The sequence below is a fragment of the Felis catus genome, chromosome D2 (genome assembly GCF_018350175.1).
Source record: "Felis catus isolate Fca126 chromosome D2, F.catus_Fca126_mat1.0, whole genome shotgun sequence".
In the NCBI taxonomy this organism is placed as follows: domain Eukaryota; kingdom Metazoa; phylum Chordata; class Mammalia; order Carnivora; family Felidae; genus Felis; species Felis catus.
The window spans coordinates 54191745-54207633 of NC_058378.1; the positions used below are offsets into that span (position 1 = coordinate 54191745).

General features: G+C 41.8%; 1 protein-coding gene across 11 annotated transcripts in view; it reads left to right on the forward strand.

The window, feature by feature from the left end:
- The window catches only part of PLCE1 (phospholipase C epsilon 1), a 321945-nt gene that overhangs the window by 228647 nt on the left and 77409 nt on the right, over positions 1 to 15889 (forward strand). For all 11 annotated transcript variants that reach the window (XM_045040422.1, XM_023240750.2, XM_023240751.2 and 8 more), the window contains one exon: positions 11472 to 12147. In XM_045040422.1, the coding sequence (XP_044896357.1) occupies positions 11472 to 12147 (676 nt within the window). The remainder of the gene's footprint in view (positions 1 to 11471; positions 12148 to 15889) is intronic.

Genomic DNA, 15889 nt, shown 5'->3' on the forward strand with positions numbered 1-15889 from the left:
GCGCCTGGTCCAGCTAGAGGAATCCTCTAGCGCCATCTAAAACCTGTCTACTGGCTTTGACATCTTTGCCATGAAAGATTTTATCTGTAGTCAGTACTCATGAGTCATACCTTGCAGTTGTCTTTGAGTCCTTATGCACAATTGTGTGCATTTATAAGACCTTGTAGTTTGTTTTGCAAAGCCTTTTCTGGTTGTCTCTGTGTGTGTGAGCCTATACTGGAAAGGGCAACAGTGTTTTCAGAAAATAATTTCTTTGGATTTATAGAGCTAAATCCTTAGAATCTGTTGTGAACATAGAAATGAATGCTTTGTGCCTGAATCTCTAATGCTGTTATGTTTTAAGGAAATAAACCTGTATTCCAGATTCCTCCAAAGGACCCAAGTGCTCAAAGAATAATCTTACCACAGTGTCTGGGCCCTAAAGCTCAAATGTCTCACAAGTAGCTTCTACCAGTTGCTTTTTGTTTTTTAATTATCTCAAATCAAAGCTTATTTGAAAGTTTTCTCACTAACTGTTGCCGACGTTACTAGCAATGTATATGCAGAGAGAGGACCATTGATAAATAAACACATGTTTGCACAGGAAGCATCTCATAGCCATTTAAGTCCTTAATCTATATCTGCCTTTACTTGCCTATCTGTGTTTATGGGTATCTAGGTATATACTATACTCCTTTCACAAAAGATTTTGTAGATGCTTATAAGAATAAATATAAATAAGGGCACCTGGGTGGCTCAGTCGGTTAAGCATCTGACTCTTGCTTTTGGTTCAAGTCATTATCTTATGGTTTGTGGGATCAAGCCCCATGTTGGGCTCTGTACTGACAGCAAGGAACCTGTTTGGGATTCCCTCTCTCTCTTTTCCTCTCTCTCCACCCCCCCCCCCCCGGCTCTTTCTCTCTCTCAAAATAAATAAATAAACAATAAAAAGTGAATAAATATAAATAATTGATGATATTAAGGGAAAAGAGAAATAGGATAGGAAAAAGTAAAACATAATCAAGTGTGTACTATCCAGTCTTTACAGTGACTAAATTTTGTTCTGAGAATTCTTAGTGACCAAAAGAAAGAAACAGTCATGATCCATGATAAGTTTCACGGTATTTATAAGAAAAATCAGACAGATGATTTAGAGAAGAAGCATGCCTTTTCCTTTGTTACACCCTACTAGGAGAGATACATCATCCCTGAATAGATAAAATAATGAATTTCAGATGGCTCTTCTTTATAACAACCTTCTCTTGGGGCAATGTGGGGAGGGGTGGGAGGTGTCACTTAAAGATGTCAACCTTTCTAAACTACTTTTAGGAACGCTGCCTTTGATTGAGCCTTAGAGACTTAGCCTCTGAGTTTCCCTTAATATCTTTTTGACGGTTTTTCTGGCCTGGAGTTCCTTCAAGTAATACATTTCTTATTTCATCCAACCACCTCTCCAGAAATTTTCATTCCCAATTTTCTACTTATTCTCTTGTCCTCTTTCTAATCATTTTATCATCTACATCCCAAGAATGTTGTTCTTTAACTTCCCATTTTCCAGCCTTTACTGGTAAGCAGTCTTAGAAGGGGAAAAAAATCACAAAAATGCAAATATCCTGTGAAGCCATGTTAAAATCACATTAAAAGCTAGGTCACTCAGTACCAGAAATAGTTTGTTTTACCCCAAGTGGCTGCTCCTCTGAAAAGAACCAGCAAACACAAAAACCGGGGGTGAGGGTATTTAATAGAATTCACTGAACCCAAATCAGCAAGCACTGTTCCTGGGACCATCCGCCAGGCCTGGGGAACCTATTCCTGAACCAGAGCCCTGTGTTATAATTTCCAGCACAGGGATGTCTGTGGCAAAGGGATTTCCAAGTCCCAAAACCCATAGGAACCATGCTTTGTTGTTGATTTGGCCGAAACAAAGACTCTATAAACCTTTAGCCCTGTTCCTGTGGCAGCCATCAACTCTGTGAAACTTACATCAAAGAAAGAAGGGACAATCTCATGGTCATTGCTTCTCCCAGCCTGCAGAGTTCTCTTATAATTTTTCTCAAATCTCCCAGCTACTCCTGCCAGAAAACCCATTTGAAGCACTCACGGAAACCCCAGGAAAGTGATTATAAAAAGTTCAAGTCCTCAGCAGGAAAGGAATAGGGTTTAGAGAATCTCAAAAGGTCAGTGGAATTTTAGGGTCAACTCATCCAACTCCCCTGTACAGATGAAGAAGTGACGCCCATGGAGTCACTTGCCCATGTGATGCCTACAGAGCTGGGGCATAAGCCTGACCACATTTTCAGTACAAGACAGGGTCTTTTCTCCTGCAGTGTTCAAGGCATTTCTTGTTACTGTAGAGGGGCTAACCTCAGCTTCTTTTTATTTCTAGTTCCTATAGATTGGGAACATCTGAATTATAAAAACACTCCAGTTATATTTTATACAACCTATAAAACTCATTAATAAAGACTTTTTGGGGTGCCTAGATGGTTCAATCAGTTGAGCATCCGACTCTTGATTTTGGCTCAGGTCATGATCCCAGGATCATGGGATTGAGTCCATATCAGGCTCCATCCTGAGTGTGGAGATTCTTAAGATTCTCTCTCCCTCTCTCTCTCTCTCCCTCTGCCCCTCTCCCCAGCTCACATTCTCTCTCTCTCTCTCTCTCTCTCTCTCTCTCAAATAAAATAAAATTTAAAAAAGTGATGATTTTTTTTTTAATTTACCAGCACGGAGAATAAAGAGTTTTGTCTGTGTGAGTATGTGTAAGTCATGGAGGCATAAGAGAAGCATGTGATACCATTGCAGGAAAATGGAAATTAAGAATATTAAGATGTGAGGAGCCTGGGTGGCTTGGTCGGTTGAGAATATGACTCTTGATTTTGGTTCAGGTCATGATCCTAGAGTTGTGGGATTGAGCCCCACATCGGACTCCTTCCTGAATGTGAAGCCTGCTTAAGATTCTCTCTCTCTCTCTCTCTCTCTCTCTCTCTCTCTCTCTCTCTCGTGAGATGTGTAAGAAGAGTGTGTAGTCATATAGGAGCTGCAAGCTCTTAATATTGTTGCCCCTCTTTAAGATGCTGCAGCTTGGGGGTGCCTAGGTGGCTCAGTCGGTTAAATCTGACTTCGGCTCAGGTCATGATCTCACAGTTTGTGGGTTCGAGCCCCATGTCAGGCTCTGTGCTGACTCTCAGAGCCTGGAGCCTGCTTCAGATTCTGTGTCTCCCTCTCCTTCTGCCCCTCCCCTGCTCATTCTCTGTCTCTCAAAAATAAATAAACATTAAAAAAAAAAAGTTAAAAAAAAAAAAAGATGCTGCAGGGGCACCTGGGTGGCTCAGTCAGTTGGGCAGCTGACTGGCTCAGGTCATAATCTCACAGCTCATGAGTTTGAGCCCCACGTTGGGCTCTGCACTGACAGCTCAGAGCCTGGAGCCTGCTTCAGATTCTGTGTCTCCCTCTCTCTCTGCCCCTTCCCTGCTCTCTCTCTCTCTCTCTCTCTCTCTCTCTCTCTCTCTCTCTCAAAAATAAATATTAAAAAAAAAGATGCTGCAGCTTAAGAAGAATTTGTACATTTGAAGAAATTGGATATAAGTAGATAATGAGTTCAGACAGAACCTTAGAATGGAGACTGCTTGAGATGATTAAGCACTCAAATTTTGCAGTCACATTGCCAGCACTCTCTATCTATGGCACCTGGGTAGGTGACTTCATCTCACTAAGCCTTGGTTTTGTCATCTAAAATAGGGATGGCCATACTGCTTTATAGAGCTGTTGTAAGGATTTTGTGAGATAAGCACTTTTACACTGTAAATGCCACATAGATGGGGTTATCGGGGCATGGCTGCCATCACACCCTTCAGTGCCAAGCCAGGGCATCTGGGGGCCTGACACTTAGGTGTGGGCACTTGGCAGCAGTCACCATTTTAGGACCACCCCTCAGTCATGCTCCCCTTCCTTACTGGAGAGAGCTGAATTCTGTGCCCTCCTACTCCAACTGCCTCCTTGAGACTTGCCTGGAAGATTATCCAATCCCACAGGGATAGAAAATAAGAAAGCTGAGCAGAAGGAAGTACAGTATCTGAGAAACACACACACACACACACACACACACACACACTCACTCACTCACTCACACACACACTCTCAATGTGCAGGCACAAAATAATAAAATGACAGGAAACCAGTTATTCTCCACAGAAGATGGTATAGACCAGTCTCAATCTTACAAACACCCACCTCATAACATCCTTTACATATAGTTGACTGCTTCAGGCCAGCCTAGACCCTAACATGGTCTCCCCTACACCACCCCTGGCTTTGCTGGGCATACCTGAGACCCTCTCTGTCTCTCTCTCTCTCTCTCTCTCTCTCTCTTCCTGTCTCCTCAGCCAGCACCCAAGACCAGTCCTACTTCTGTGACCTATAACAAAGAAAGCCATTTCCCACTGTCTGCACGACATTCAATTCAAGCTAGTTTATCACTTGAATCCCAACTTGAAATTTGGACACCATTTCCACAGTGAAGCAATGTTTGTTTGGTGGTTACATTCTAGAATATTGACTTTGCACATGTAATCCGGACAATAATAATATTAGTAATACTTAACATGCTGTTATTTATTAAGAGCCTACATTTGAGCAAACACTGTCCTGAATATTTCACATATATCACATTATGTAATCCTCACAATAGTTCCGTTTTACTCAGGATCTTATACCTCCCAGGGCCAGGATTTAACCTCAGGCAGGCTGGCTCCAAATCATGATGAATCATGGTCCTGTAATCATAATAACATTGTAGGAAGTAATGAATAGTTATTAAGAAAATACATAACTAGGTTGGGGCGCCTGGGTGGCTTCAGTGGGTTAAGCATCCGACTCCTGATTTCTCTCAGGTCATGATGTCATACTTGGAGAGGTGGAGCCCCCGCATTGGGCTCTGTGCTGACAAGGTGGGGCCTGTTTGGGATTCTATTTCTCCCTCTCTGTCTGCCTCTCCCCTGCTCTCTCTCTCTCTGTCTCTCTCAAAATAAATAAATAAACATTTTTAAAAATGCCTAACCAAGTTGATTAATAGCCCACTTGTCCCCACATAGAAGATTTTCATTAGGGAACTTTAGAAAACTATTTATCTGTCAATTTATGGTTTCTAACCGACCGACTCTGTGGAACTTCTCCAGGGGGTTCAGATACACACTTTCCTTCTGTTTCACTCCGTGGTCTTCTTCTTGGGGCACATGACCTAAGTTTGACAAGGTAGCTTCTTTGCTGGTAAATCACATCTTTGATCTTTGATTATGTTATTTGGTCCCTAAATAACCCTTTAAATGCCACCAACTCCTCCTTGTAAACCCACAGGGATTTGTCTCCTAAGAGAATCAGGCACAGAAGTGCAGAACATCCACCGTAAGATCTAAGAGACAAAGCTACTAGTTTCTATCTTGAAATGAACTTATTTCATTACCAAGACAATTGTCACTTTTCTCTTAGGCATTATCTTAGGCTTTGTAATGTAACTGTGAACACTCAGCATTAGTCCTTTTTGTGTTCAAAAATAGAAACTGATGCTAAGAAAGACAGTGTCTCTCGCTCCCAGTTTACATTAGCTCCGAGCAGCAGAAAACAGGCTCCAGAAAAGCTGCACAGTTTTCTTTCCAGACACTGGTTTTTTTGTGTGTGGTTTTTTTTTTTTAATGTTTATTTATTTTTGAGAGAGAGGGAGACAGTAGCACCAGCGGGGGAGGAACAGAGAGGGAGACACAGAATCCGAAGCAGGCTCCAGGCTCTAAGCCGTCCGCACAGAGTCCAACACGGGGCTCGAACTCTCACGAAACGAGAGATCATGACCTGAGCTGAAGTCGGACGCTTAACCAGGCACCCCCAGATGCTGTTTTTTGTAATACTTGCAGTTTTTCACTGGAAAATACTTGGTTTAGCTCAGAACTCAAATTAAATGGAATATGGGAGACACTATTTCTTTTGCTCAATTAAAATCAGAAGTTATATGTCCAAATTAACATAAATTGTACTTTATGGGTACATAAAGTACACCAATTGAATCCTTTCTGCTCTTAAAAAAACAACAAAAACCAGAAGTGTGACCTGGAGAATGTGAAAATGATCCCAGAGAAAGGAAATAAAAAGATAAAAGAGCTTGCATGTGGCCCTAAAGAAAACCCCTCTAGAGCAATAGTTGGGCCCATTTAGTGTAGAGAAAAGGAAGGTGGGGAAAGGAGAAGCAGGAAGAATGAAATCTTGGTCTTCCTATATTTAATTACAGTGGTGTACTTTACTGAGCCAGACACGGTGCTAAGTGCTTTCTTTGCAAGTACTCTTATTTGAGCCTCACCTCCACTGTGAAATGAGCATTGTCTTTTTGCCATTAACAGATAAGTAAAGTGAGGTTGAATGATTTGACCAGGTCACACAGCAGATAGGTGGCAGAGCTAAACATTAAACCCACAGTGACTATAGACGGCATGTTCCTAACCACCATTCTATGTGTCTGAAGCATGAGCATAAGCATTGTAGACGAGGACATAAATAAATATTGGTTTTCCATTGTTCTTGATGGCAGTTTCAGAGGAATCAAGCTAGGCTAGACATAAAGGATTTTCTTTTTGTTTCTTCACTTTTTATCATTAAGTGCAACATTAAGAAAAGTACATAAAGGGTGCCTGGGTGGCTCAGTCAGTTAAACGTCTGACTTTGGCTCAGGTCGTGATCTCGCGGTTCCTGAGTTCAAGCCCCACATTGGGCTCTGTGCTGACAGCTCAAAGTCTGGAGCCTGCTTCAGATTCTGTGTCTCCCTCTCTCTCTCTGCCCCTCCCCTGCTCATGCTGTCTTTCTCTCTCTCAAAAATAAACATTAAAAAAAATTTTTTTAATAGTTACAAACAGAGAGGAAGGGAGGCAAATCATAAGAGACTCTTAAATACAGAGAACAAACTGAGGGTTGATGGGGCGGGGGGCGGGGTATGGAGGGGAAGACTGGGGGAGAGGGGGAAATGGGTGATGGGCATTGCAGAGGGCACTTGTTGGGATGAGCACTGGGTGTTGTATGTAAGCGATGAATCACGGGAATCTACCTCCAAAACCAAGAGCACACTGTATACACGGTATGTTAGCTAAATAAATAAATAAATAAATAAATAAATAAATAAATAAAGATTTTAAAGATTTTAACTTAAAAAAAATTTTAAGTACATAAAATAGGGTGTGTTTGCAGCTAGCATGCAAATCTCGGTTTCTAATAACATTCTTCAATAAAAGAAAGCAAAGTTCCTTAGAGAAATGGCTGATCCTAGAGCTGGGGCAGGAAATACAAAAGATGAGCCTGGGGCATTTTGTTGTACCGGAAAGTAAAGAAGTGCTAAAAACAAACAAAGGAAGTACAATAAACTTCAAAGGAATACAAGAGCCAACTAAGAAAGCTTCTGATGGCCAAAGCTGGGACAATTCGAGCTACAAAATGAAGTAGAATTAGATTATAAACTAAAATATTAAATAAATATTCATGAACCCATATACGTAAATGATAAGCAAACAGATGGGAGAGGGGCGCCTGGGTGGCTCAGTAGTCGGTTGAGCGTCCGACTTCGGCTCAGGTCATGATCTCACCGTCCGTGGGTTCGAGCCCCGCATCGGGCTCTGTGCTGACTGCTCAGAGCCTGGAGCCTGTTTCGGATTCTGTGTCTCCCTCTCTCTCTGACCCTCCCCCGTTCATGCTGTATCTCTCTCTGTCTCAAAAATAAATAAACGTTAAAAAAAAAAATTAACAAACAGATGGGAGAGAAGAGACAAATCTCCCACGCAGAAGAATTCCAAAAAACCTATATAGATATTCTGCCCTTGAGGAGGTAGAAAATAACTTTGTACCCCTTACATGTGCATGTGGACTTCCTTCCAAAGAGGACAATATGGAAAGGAGTTTTAAAAATGTCATTGAGGTGGGTGCTTGTTGGGATGAGCGCTGGGTGTTGCATGTAAGCGATGAATCACAGGAATCTACCCTCAAAACCAAGAGCACACTGTACACACTGTATGTTAGCCAGTTTGACCATAAATTATATTAAAAATAATAATAAAGAATAACTTTACAGTGGGACATGACCAACACAACCTCAGTCAGATCAACATCAACAGTTAAATCATGTTAATAGTATGTTCCCTGGCTGTGATGTGAGGAGAAGGACTCTCTAGCCCAGTGAGCTTCCTCCCCAGACCTGATAGCCCCAGTCTAATTATGAGAAAAATATCTGGCAAATTCTAATTGAGGGACATTCTACAAAATACCTAACCAGTGCTCCTCAGAACTGTCAAGATCATTAAAAACAAGGGAAGTGTAAGAAACTGTCATATATAAGAAGAGCCTTATAGAAGCATGACAACTAAATGTAATATGGTATCCTGAATAGAATCCTGGAAAAGAAAAAGGACATGGGGGAGGGAAGAAACTAAGGAACTCTATAGAGTATGGACTTCAATTAATAATAATGAATCAGTATTGGATTATGAATTATGTCAAACATAGCATCCCAATAAGATGATCATAACAGGGAAAACCAAATGTGGGATCTACTGTTTTTGAAATTTTTCCACAAATCTAAAGTTATTCTAAAGTTAAAAGTTAAAAAAAAAAAACGGATGTATTTTGGGGGCACCTGGGTGGCTCAGTCAGTTGAACATCCGACTTCAGCTCAGGTAGTGATCTCAGGGTTTGTGAGTTTGAGGCCCACATCAGGCTCAAAGCTGTCAGCATGAAGCCCTCTTTGGATCCTCTGCCCCCCTCTCTCTCTGCCCTTCCCCCCGCTTGTACTCTCTCTCTCTCTCTCTCTCTCTCTCTCTCTCTCAAAATAAATAAATAAATAAATAAACAAACTTAAAAACAAAAAAAAGAATGTATTTGGATAATCAAGTCAATGCATGCATAACTCCGCCCACAGTGAAACATTGACCAGCACCAGAAACCATGTGTTTCCCTTCTCAATTTTGTCACCCTTACCCCTAGACTAAAATTCACTACTATTTCCTGTTTTTCTTTATAATTATATCCCTCTTGTGCATTTCTAAATAACATAGTATAGTTTTACCTGGTTTTGAAATTTACATTTACACAAACATAACCATACAATATATATTCTTGTGTGTCTTGCTTAAGATATGTCCCTGTCGTTGCATTGCGCTAGCTATTACCTGTTTGTTTTCATTGCTGTGCAATTCATTACATTGTATGAATCCACCAAATTTTATTTATACATTTTATTGTTGCTAGACATTTGGATTGTTTCCAGTGTTTCCAGTGTGTGTTATCTGAAGACGATATTCTGATTATCAGATTTGTGAGATCTCTTGTAGATTTATTTTCTTTTTTTAAGAATATCTACTAGAACCTGAATGTCCATCAACTGATGAATGGATAAAGAAATTGTGGTTTATATACACAATGGAGTACTACGTGGCAATGAGAAAGAATGAAATATGGCCCTTTGTAGCAACATGGATGGAACTGGAGAGTGTGATGCTAAGTGAAATAAGCCATACAGAGAAAGACAGATACCATATGTTTTCACTCTTACGTGGATCCTGAGAAACTTAACAGAAACCCATGGGGGAAGGGAAGAAAAAAAAAAAGAGGTTAGAGTGGAAGAGAGCCAAAGCATAAGAGACTCTTAAAAACTGAGAACAAACTGAGGGTTGATGGGGAGTGGGAGGGAGGGGAGGGTGGATGATGGGTATTGAGGAAGGCACCTTTTGGGATGAGCACTGGGTGTTGTATGGAAACCAATTTGACAATAAATTTCATATATTGGAAAAAAAAAAAGAATATCTACTTATGGGAGGCAAGGAGGAAGAACCTGCCATTTGAAAGCAGGAATGGGATCTTGCTCAGGGACCAGGATCTAGACCAAGAGTCCAGGAAGCCCAGTGCCACTGCTCCTGCCCTGCCAGAAGTCACAGTAGGCTGCCCAAGTGCCTCAAGTCAGTGGGAACGTTCCTCCCCAGAGATGTATGGACCAGCTCCTTCTCAATTTTATCCACCACTTTGCAAGTGATGTCTATGGATCAAACAGCAAAAACCTTGATCTTTTCTTTTTTTTTTAATCTCTATTCTTTTTTTAAAATTCTATTTATTTTCAGAGAGAAACAGAGAGAGTGTGAGCAGGGGAAGGGCAGAGAGAGGGAGAGAGAGATTCCCAAGCAGGCTCCATGCTGTCAGCACAGAGCCTGATGCGGGGCTCAATCCCAAGAACCATGAGAGTATGACCTGAGCCAAAATCAAGAGTCAGCCACCTAACTGACTGAGCACCCAGGGGCCCAGAAACCTTGATCTTAATAACAATTCTTCATGCTTTGAAACAAAAAGAACAAGTCTCTCTTGGGCACATTCCTACAAAGGTGGCCCTATAGAAAGGAGGCAATAAGGTCTCCCTTGCCTTCCCCCTAGATCCTTCTGGTCCTAGTAATCCAGATTCCCAACTCAGGGAAGACAACTTGGCTGAATTTTCCAAGCAGACAAGTCCTTTATGTGCACATGTATACATACATGAGCATACACACACACACACACACACACACACACACACACACACACACACACAATGAAAATCTAAGGTTGAGTCAAGGAGAACTGTTCTTGTTCATCTAGCCACCATGGCTGTATTTTCCAAGTGTCTTTGAACTAATGGTATTTTATTTTTTAACAGAGACACTTCTCAGGCCAACGTAGTAAGTCTTGTTCTGCCTATTTTAGCCCCATTCTGTTCAGGTCACAACATTTGGTTCTGATCAAGTAGAAGGCAGTCAAACTTAGTGAGGAAGGTCCCAGGCTGACAAGTCAGAGCAGAATCCTGCCTTGGGTAGGCCTCTTCTGAGCTGGATGATCTGGAGGGAGTTATTCTACCCCTTTTGAGCCCAGCTTCCTCATAGGTTAAAAAGAAAAAAAAATCTTACATCACAAGTAGGTCAAATTAAGTGCAAAAATGTATATAACAGTGCACCTGGGTGGCTCAGTCGGTTGAGAGCCCGACTCTTAATTTCAGCTCATGCCATGATCCCAGGGTCATGGGATTAAGCCCTACATCAAGCTCCACACTGAGCATGGAGCCTGTTTAAGATTCTCTCTCTCTCTCCCTCTGCCCTTCACCACCCTCCCTCTCTCTCTCTCTCTCTCTCTCTCTCAAAAAAAAGTATGTAATGTATTTAACAGTTCCTGACACAAGAGGGGAAACTAATACATAATGAAGATTGTTGATATTAAAAATACAAGAACTTATAGTAGTTCCTTTCCTTATGCCTACAGTCAGACATACTGCTAAATACATGGTTTTAGAATACAGCTATAAAAAGTTTACTCTGACCTTTAGCATTTTATATTTCCTATGCTAATTTGAACTTACAGTGGAGTGAAAAATGATGTCCAGTGTCAGCGAAAGGCTTTGTGTTGTTCTCACTTCTGATTACAAGACAGATCAAATTTGTACCTTTTTCCATTAGGTTTATCATTGGAGACCTGTTAGATTCTGAAAATGACATCTTTGAGAAATCCAAAGAATGGGACGCTCACGGATCAGAAGAGCCACAGAAGGCCTTTGACCATGGGACAGAGCTAATCCCATGGTACGTGCTGTCCATCCGAGCCGATGTGCACCAGTTCCTGCTGCAGGGGGCCACTGTCATCCACTATGACCAGGACACGCACCTCTCTGCCCGATGCTTCCTCCAGCTTCAGCCTGACAACAGCACCTTGACCTGGACAAAGCCCACCACTGCTTCCCTGGCCAGTGCTAAAGCAAAACTCGGTGTGCTTAGTAACACGTCTGAGCCTGGCAAATTCCCGTTACTGGGCAATGCTGGACTAAGTGGCCTGGCAGAGGGGGTCTTGGATCTGTTCTCAGCAAAAGCTGTGTACATGGGACACCCTAGCATCGATATACACACTGTGTGTGTTCAGAACAAACTGGGTAGCATGTTTCTCTCAGAGACTGGCGTGACGCTGCTCTATGGGCTCCAGACCACGGACAATAGATTATTGCACTTTGTGGCACCCAGGCACACAGCTAAGATGCTCTTCAGTGGATTGCTGGAACTCACGAGAGCCGTGAGGAAGATGAGGAAGTTCCCTGACCAGAGACAGCAGTGGCTGCGGAAACAGTACGTCAGCCTCTATCAGGTAGGGGTGTAGCCGTCCCTCTCTCCTCACTCCCCTAATTCTCAAGTCATTAATCTTGCAAAGCCACACTTGGACCACCAGGGTTCATTCTCACCCTCTGTCATTTACTACCTCAGTGATACAGGGCACCTTCGACTTTACCTTTCTGTGCCTTGGTTTCTTATCTATAAAATGAGAATGATAACAATACCCATTGTTAGAGCGGCTGTGGGGGTTAACTGAGTTAATATGTGTCAAGTCGTTAATGCCAGTTCCTATGTATAAAGAATAGTGTGTGGCTTTTATTAGGTCCAGTTAACATTTTGTATGAAATAGAGACTGCGGTCATTGTACTTCTCACAGCAAAGAAACCAGTTAATATAAGCATATTCGCTTACTCAAAGTTTCCATCGACAGCATTATGGTGTGAATGCTTTTATTATTAATTACGGACCAGCTGATACATTGGAAACCTTCACTTTGGAAATTGAAATCCTGCCCCATCACCTAATATGCTAGGTGACTCTCGGAGCATTAATTCACTGTGTCCTGCTGCCTCACTGTAGCACCTCTGAGCTTTAATGAAGTTCTTCCTCACCAGGCTTATATTGGCACAGCCCTGTGGAGGCAGCTTCTCACAGTCAGCTGCTTAAAGTGAGTGTGTTTCTCACTAACCCTAAAATTATCAGGTACTTAACACTCCAGCCAAGGGTGGCGGCAGCACTGGGCTGAGGTGTGAGAAGAGACCGGAAGGACCAGAATAGCATACTCCTGGAAGACAGAGGGCAGATTGCTCGGGAAAACCCTGCCACAAGGGGACACAACACTATTGATGGCGTTTCCAAATGAGTTGTATCAAAGCATTCAGTTTTTCTTTGTTATGCTTTTCCATCTTTTTTGGCAAAAAAAAAAAAAAATCTTTTTTTACTAGTGTCACAGAACAAATAGAACCATGGCTGAAATTACTCAAATGACTGATTTCATGTACTTTTCACAGTCCTAACATGTTTCTGACAAGTAGAGACATTTTCCCCTGGGCTGTTAGTAGAGATGCACATATATATGTGTATGTATGTGTATATATATAATGCTCCCTTTTTCTCCTTTACCCACATTCATGCAATACTGATGAGTGGAGATCATATCCTGAACAACTAATGGGTTAATTGATTAATAAGCATATAGGCCTATGTACACGATCATGCTAATACTGCACAGCACAAAGCCTGTTTCAATTAATTCATCTTAAAGTGGAAACCAAGATACCTGCTTCCTGTCCACTCCACAGGGAGAGTCCAGTGCAGTCAGCTGCTTGGAAAAAAAGAAGTCTTCAGCAGTTCTCAATTTTTTTTTTTTTTTAGCATTTACTTATTACTGAGAGAGAGAGACAGAGACAGAGAGACAGAGCATGAGCATGGGAGGGGCAGAGAGGGGGGAGACACAGAATCCGAAGCAGGCTCCAGACTCTGAGCTGTCAGCACAGAGCCTGACGCAGGGCTTGAACTCACAGACTGTGAGATCGTGACCTGAGCTGAAGTCGGACGCTTAACTGACTGAGCCACCCAGGCGCCCCAGGTAAAATGTTGATTTTTAATTATAATCATTCCTCAGCTTTCCACAGTCATGCAAATCCATTCAACCTGGACACAAACCAAAGTCTCTGAGCTCAGTTACACTCACTGTCACAAAGCGGCTGGCGATGTGGTTTATTTGCTCCATTTGTTTCCTTTCCCATCTTCCAGCATAAAGTAGCTGAATGAACACCTAGGGTGTACTTAGTCTCTCATTCACCCTGGCAGCCTTCAGTTTTTGCTGAAGAAGGCACCAGCTGAGACCAGAAACAGCAGAAGAGGTAAGAGGCACGGCTGGAGCAGAGACAGGAAGTGACCTGGAGCCAACTCAGCCCTTCCCAGTTGCACACACAGCAGCACCCCTCCCTTCCCCACAGCCCCCACTCCTCCACCACTGCATGGGAACAAGCCGTTAAGGTGTAATGGCACAATAGCTCCATCTACTTCAGTCACTTCTGAAAACAGGTGATGGTCTGCCTCAAAACATTGTTCTGCATGAGCCGCCCAGGAAGACAAGGCAACATTTCTCAGAAACAGACACTCAGGATTTTTGTTACGTGAAACAAACTCAGCGACTGATTATTTTCCCATCTCCCAAATTGTCTCAGAGAACATCAAAAAGATCCAAGTTGGTATTTTAAGAACAAAAGGTCAAATAGGCATCATGTTAAATGTCCCTCTTGGTGATTTAGAATACCTCTTAGCACACTTAAGGCTCTTGAGAAGTCCTAAGGTACAAAAGAAATGGGTTTAAATGTACCTGTAAGTTAAAGAAATTTATGAACAGTCTTGGGTTCTTCCAAACTTCTATTAACAGCCCTGTAAGAGTACTTCTTTCTCCCCAGTTTGGAAAGGGCTTATGTAGAATGTAATTTTCATGACATCAGAGTCTTCTTGTGTGATGAGTGTGTGAAGCTTCTTTCAAATAGAAGTAGTTTAGTACTAGTAAATGCATTTGATCAAATGGAAATACTTACAAGAGATAAAGGGAAAAAAAGAAGAAATAGTAACCTTTATAATACAGCCTAGGAATACAGGAAAATAAAAGAAAGTAAGCTGCGAGACATTTGATGTGAGGTGTAGGAGAAAGACTGGTGTCATGAGTTTTGGCTTGAGGTTACGCAGGCAGAGCTGAGAACCCATAATCCTGGGTATTTGGAAAGATCTCTGGGAAGCTGAGAAGGTCAAAACAGGGGTATCAGGTACAATTTGGTTGTAAGCAACAGAAACAGATTCTTGTGGGGTGCCTGGGTGGCGCAGTCGGTTAAGCGTCCGACTTCAGCCAGGTCACGATCTCGCGGTCCGGGAGTTCGAGCCCTGCGTCAGGCTCTGGGCTGATGGCTCAGAGCCTGGAGCCTGTTTCCGATTCTGTGTCTCCCTCTCTCTCTGCCCCTCCCCCGTTCATGCTCTGTCTCTCTCTGTCCTAAAAATAAATAAAAAACGTTGAAAAAAAAATTTAAAAAAAAAAAAAGAAACAGATTCTTGCTATCTTCTGGGGTGGGGGGGGAGGACTTATTCAAAGGATTAGATACATTTAACAGTACTTCAAATATCATATACAAAGATAATGCCAAGAGGCAAAAGTGCATGTATAATTTTTAAGGAATCAGCTTCCTAATCCTAATATCCGCATGAACTTCTTTTATTTTCCTGTATCCCTAAGGCTTCATTACAAGTATGACAATTTCTTGTCTTTTGCTTTACCTCCTGTTACAATTTTCATTAGATCAATTTACATTTACTAGTATTAGAATACTCGTATTTGAAAGTAACTTTTTTCTAAAACTGAGAATGTATCTTCACTCACAATAGCTCTTCTTCCAAATTAAAAAGAGAAGGTACATCCTTCACCCATCCCGATCAAGTTTTTGTTTGTACAAAATAAAAGAAAGAGTCAAACTATATTTTGCTTCCCAGAAAGTCTCCTTTAAAGATTAAACAAAGGCATCTGCCTTTTCCAGGCCTAAAATATTTCTACTAAGGGTAAAGCTTGACCCATGTTAGGATGTTCTGAATTTAGAAATACCAATGCATTGGAGGCTGATTCTTTTATACGTACATGGTATGGGTCTATTAATTTTTTTTTATTAAAGATTTTCTTTTTTTAGAGCAGTGCTAAGTTTACAATAAAATTGAGAGGAATGTACAGAGATTTCCCATAAACCTCCTGCCCCCCACCCATGTCCCATTGT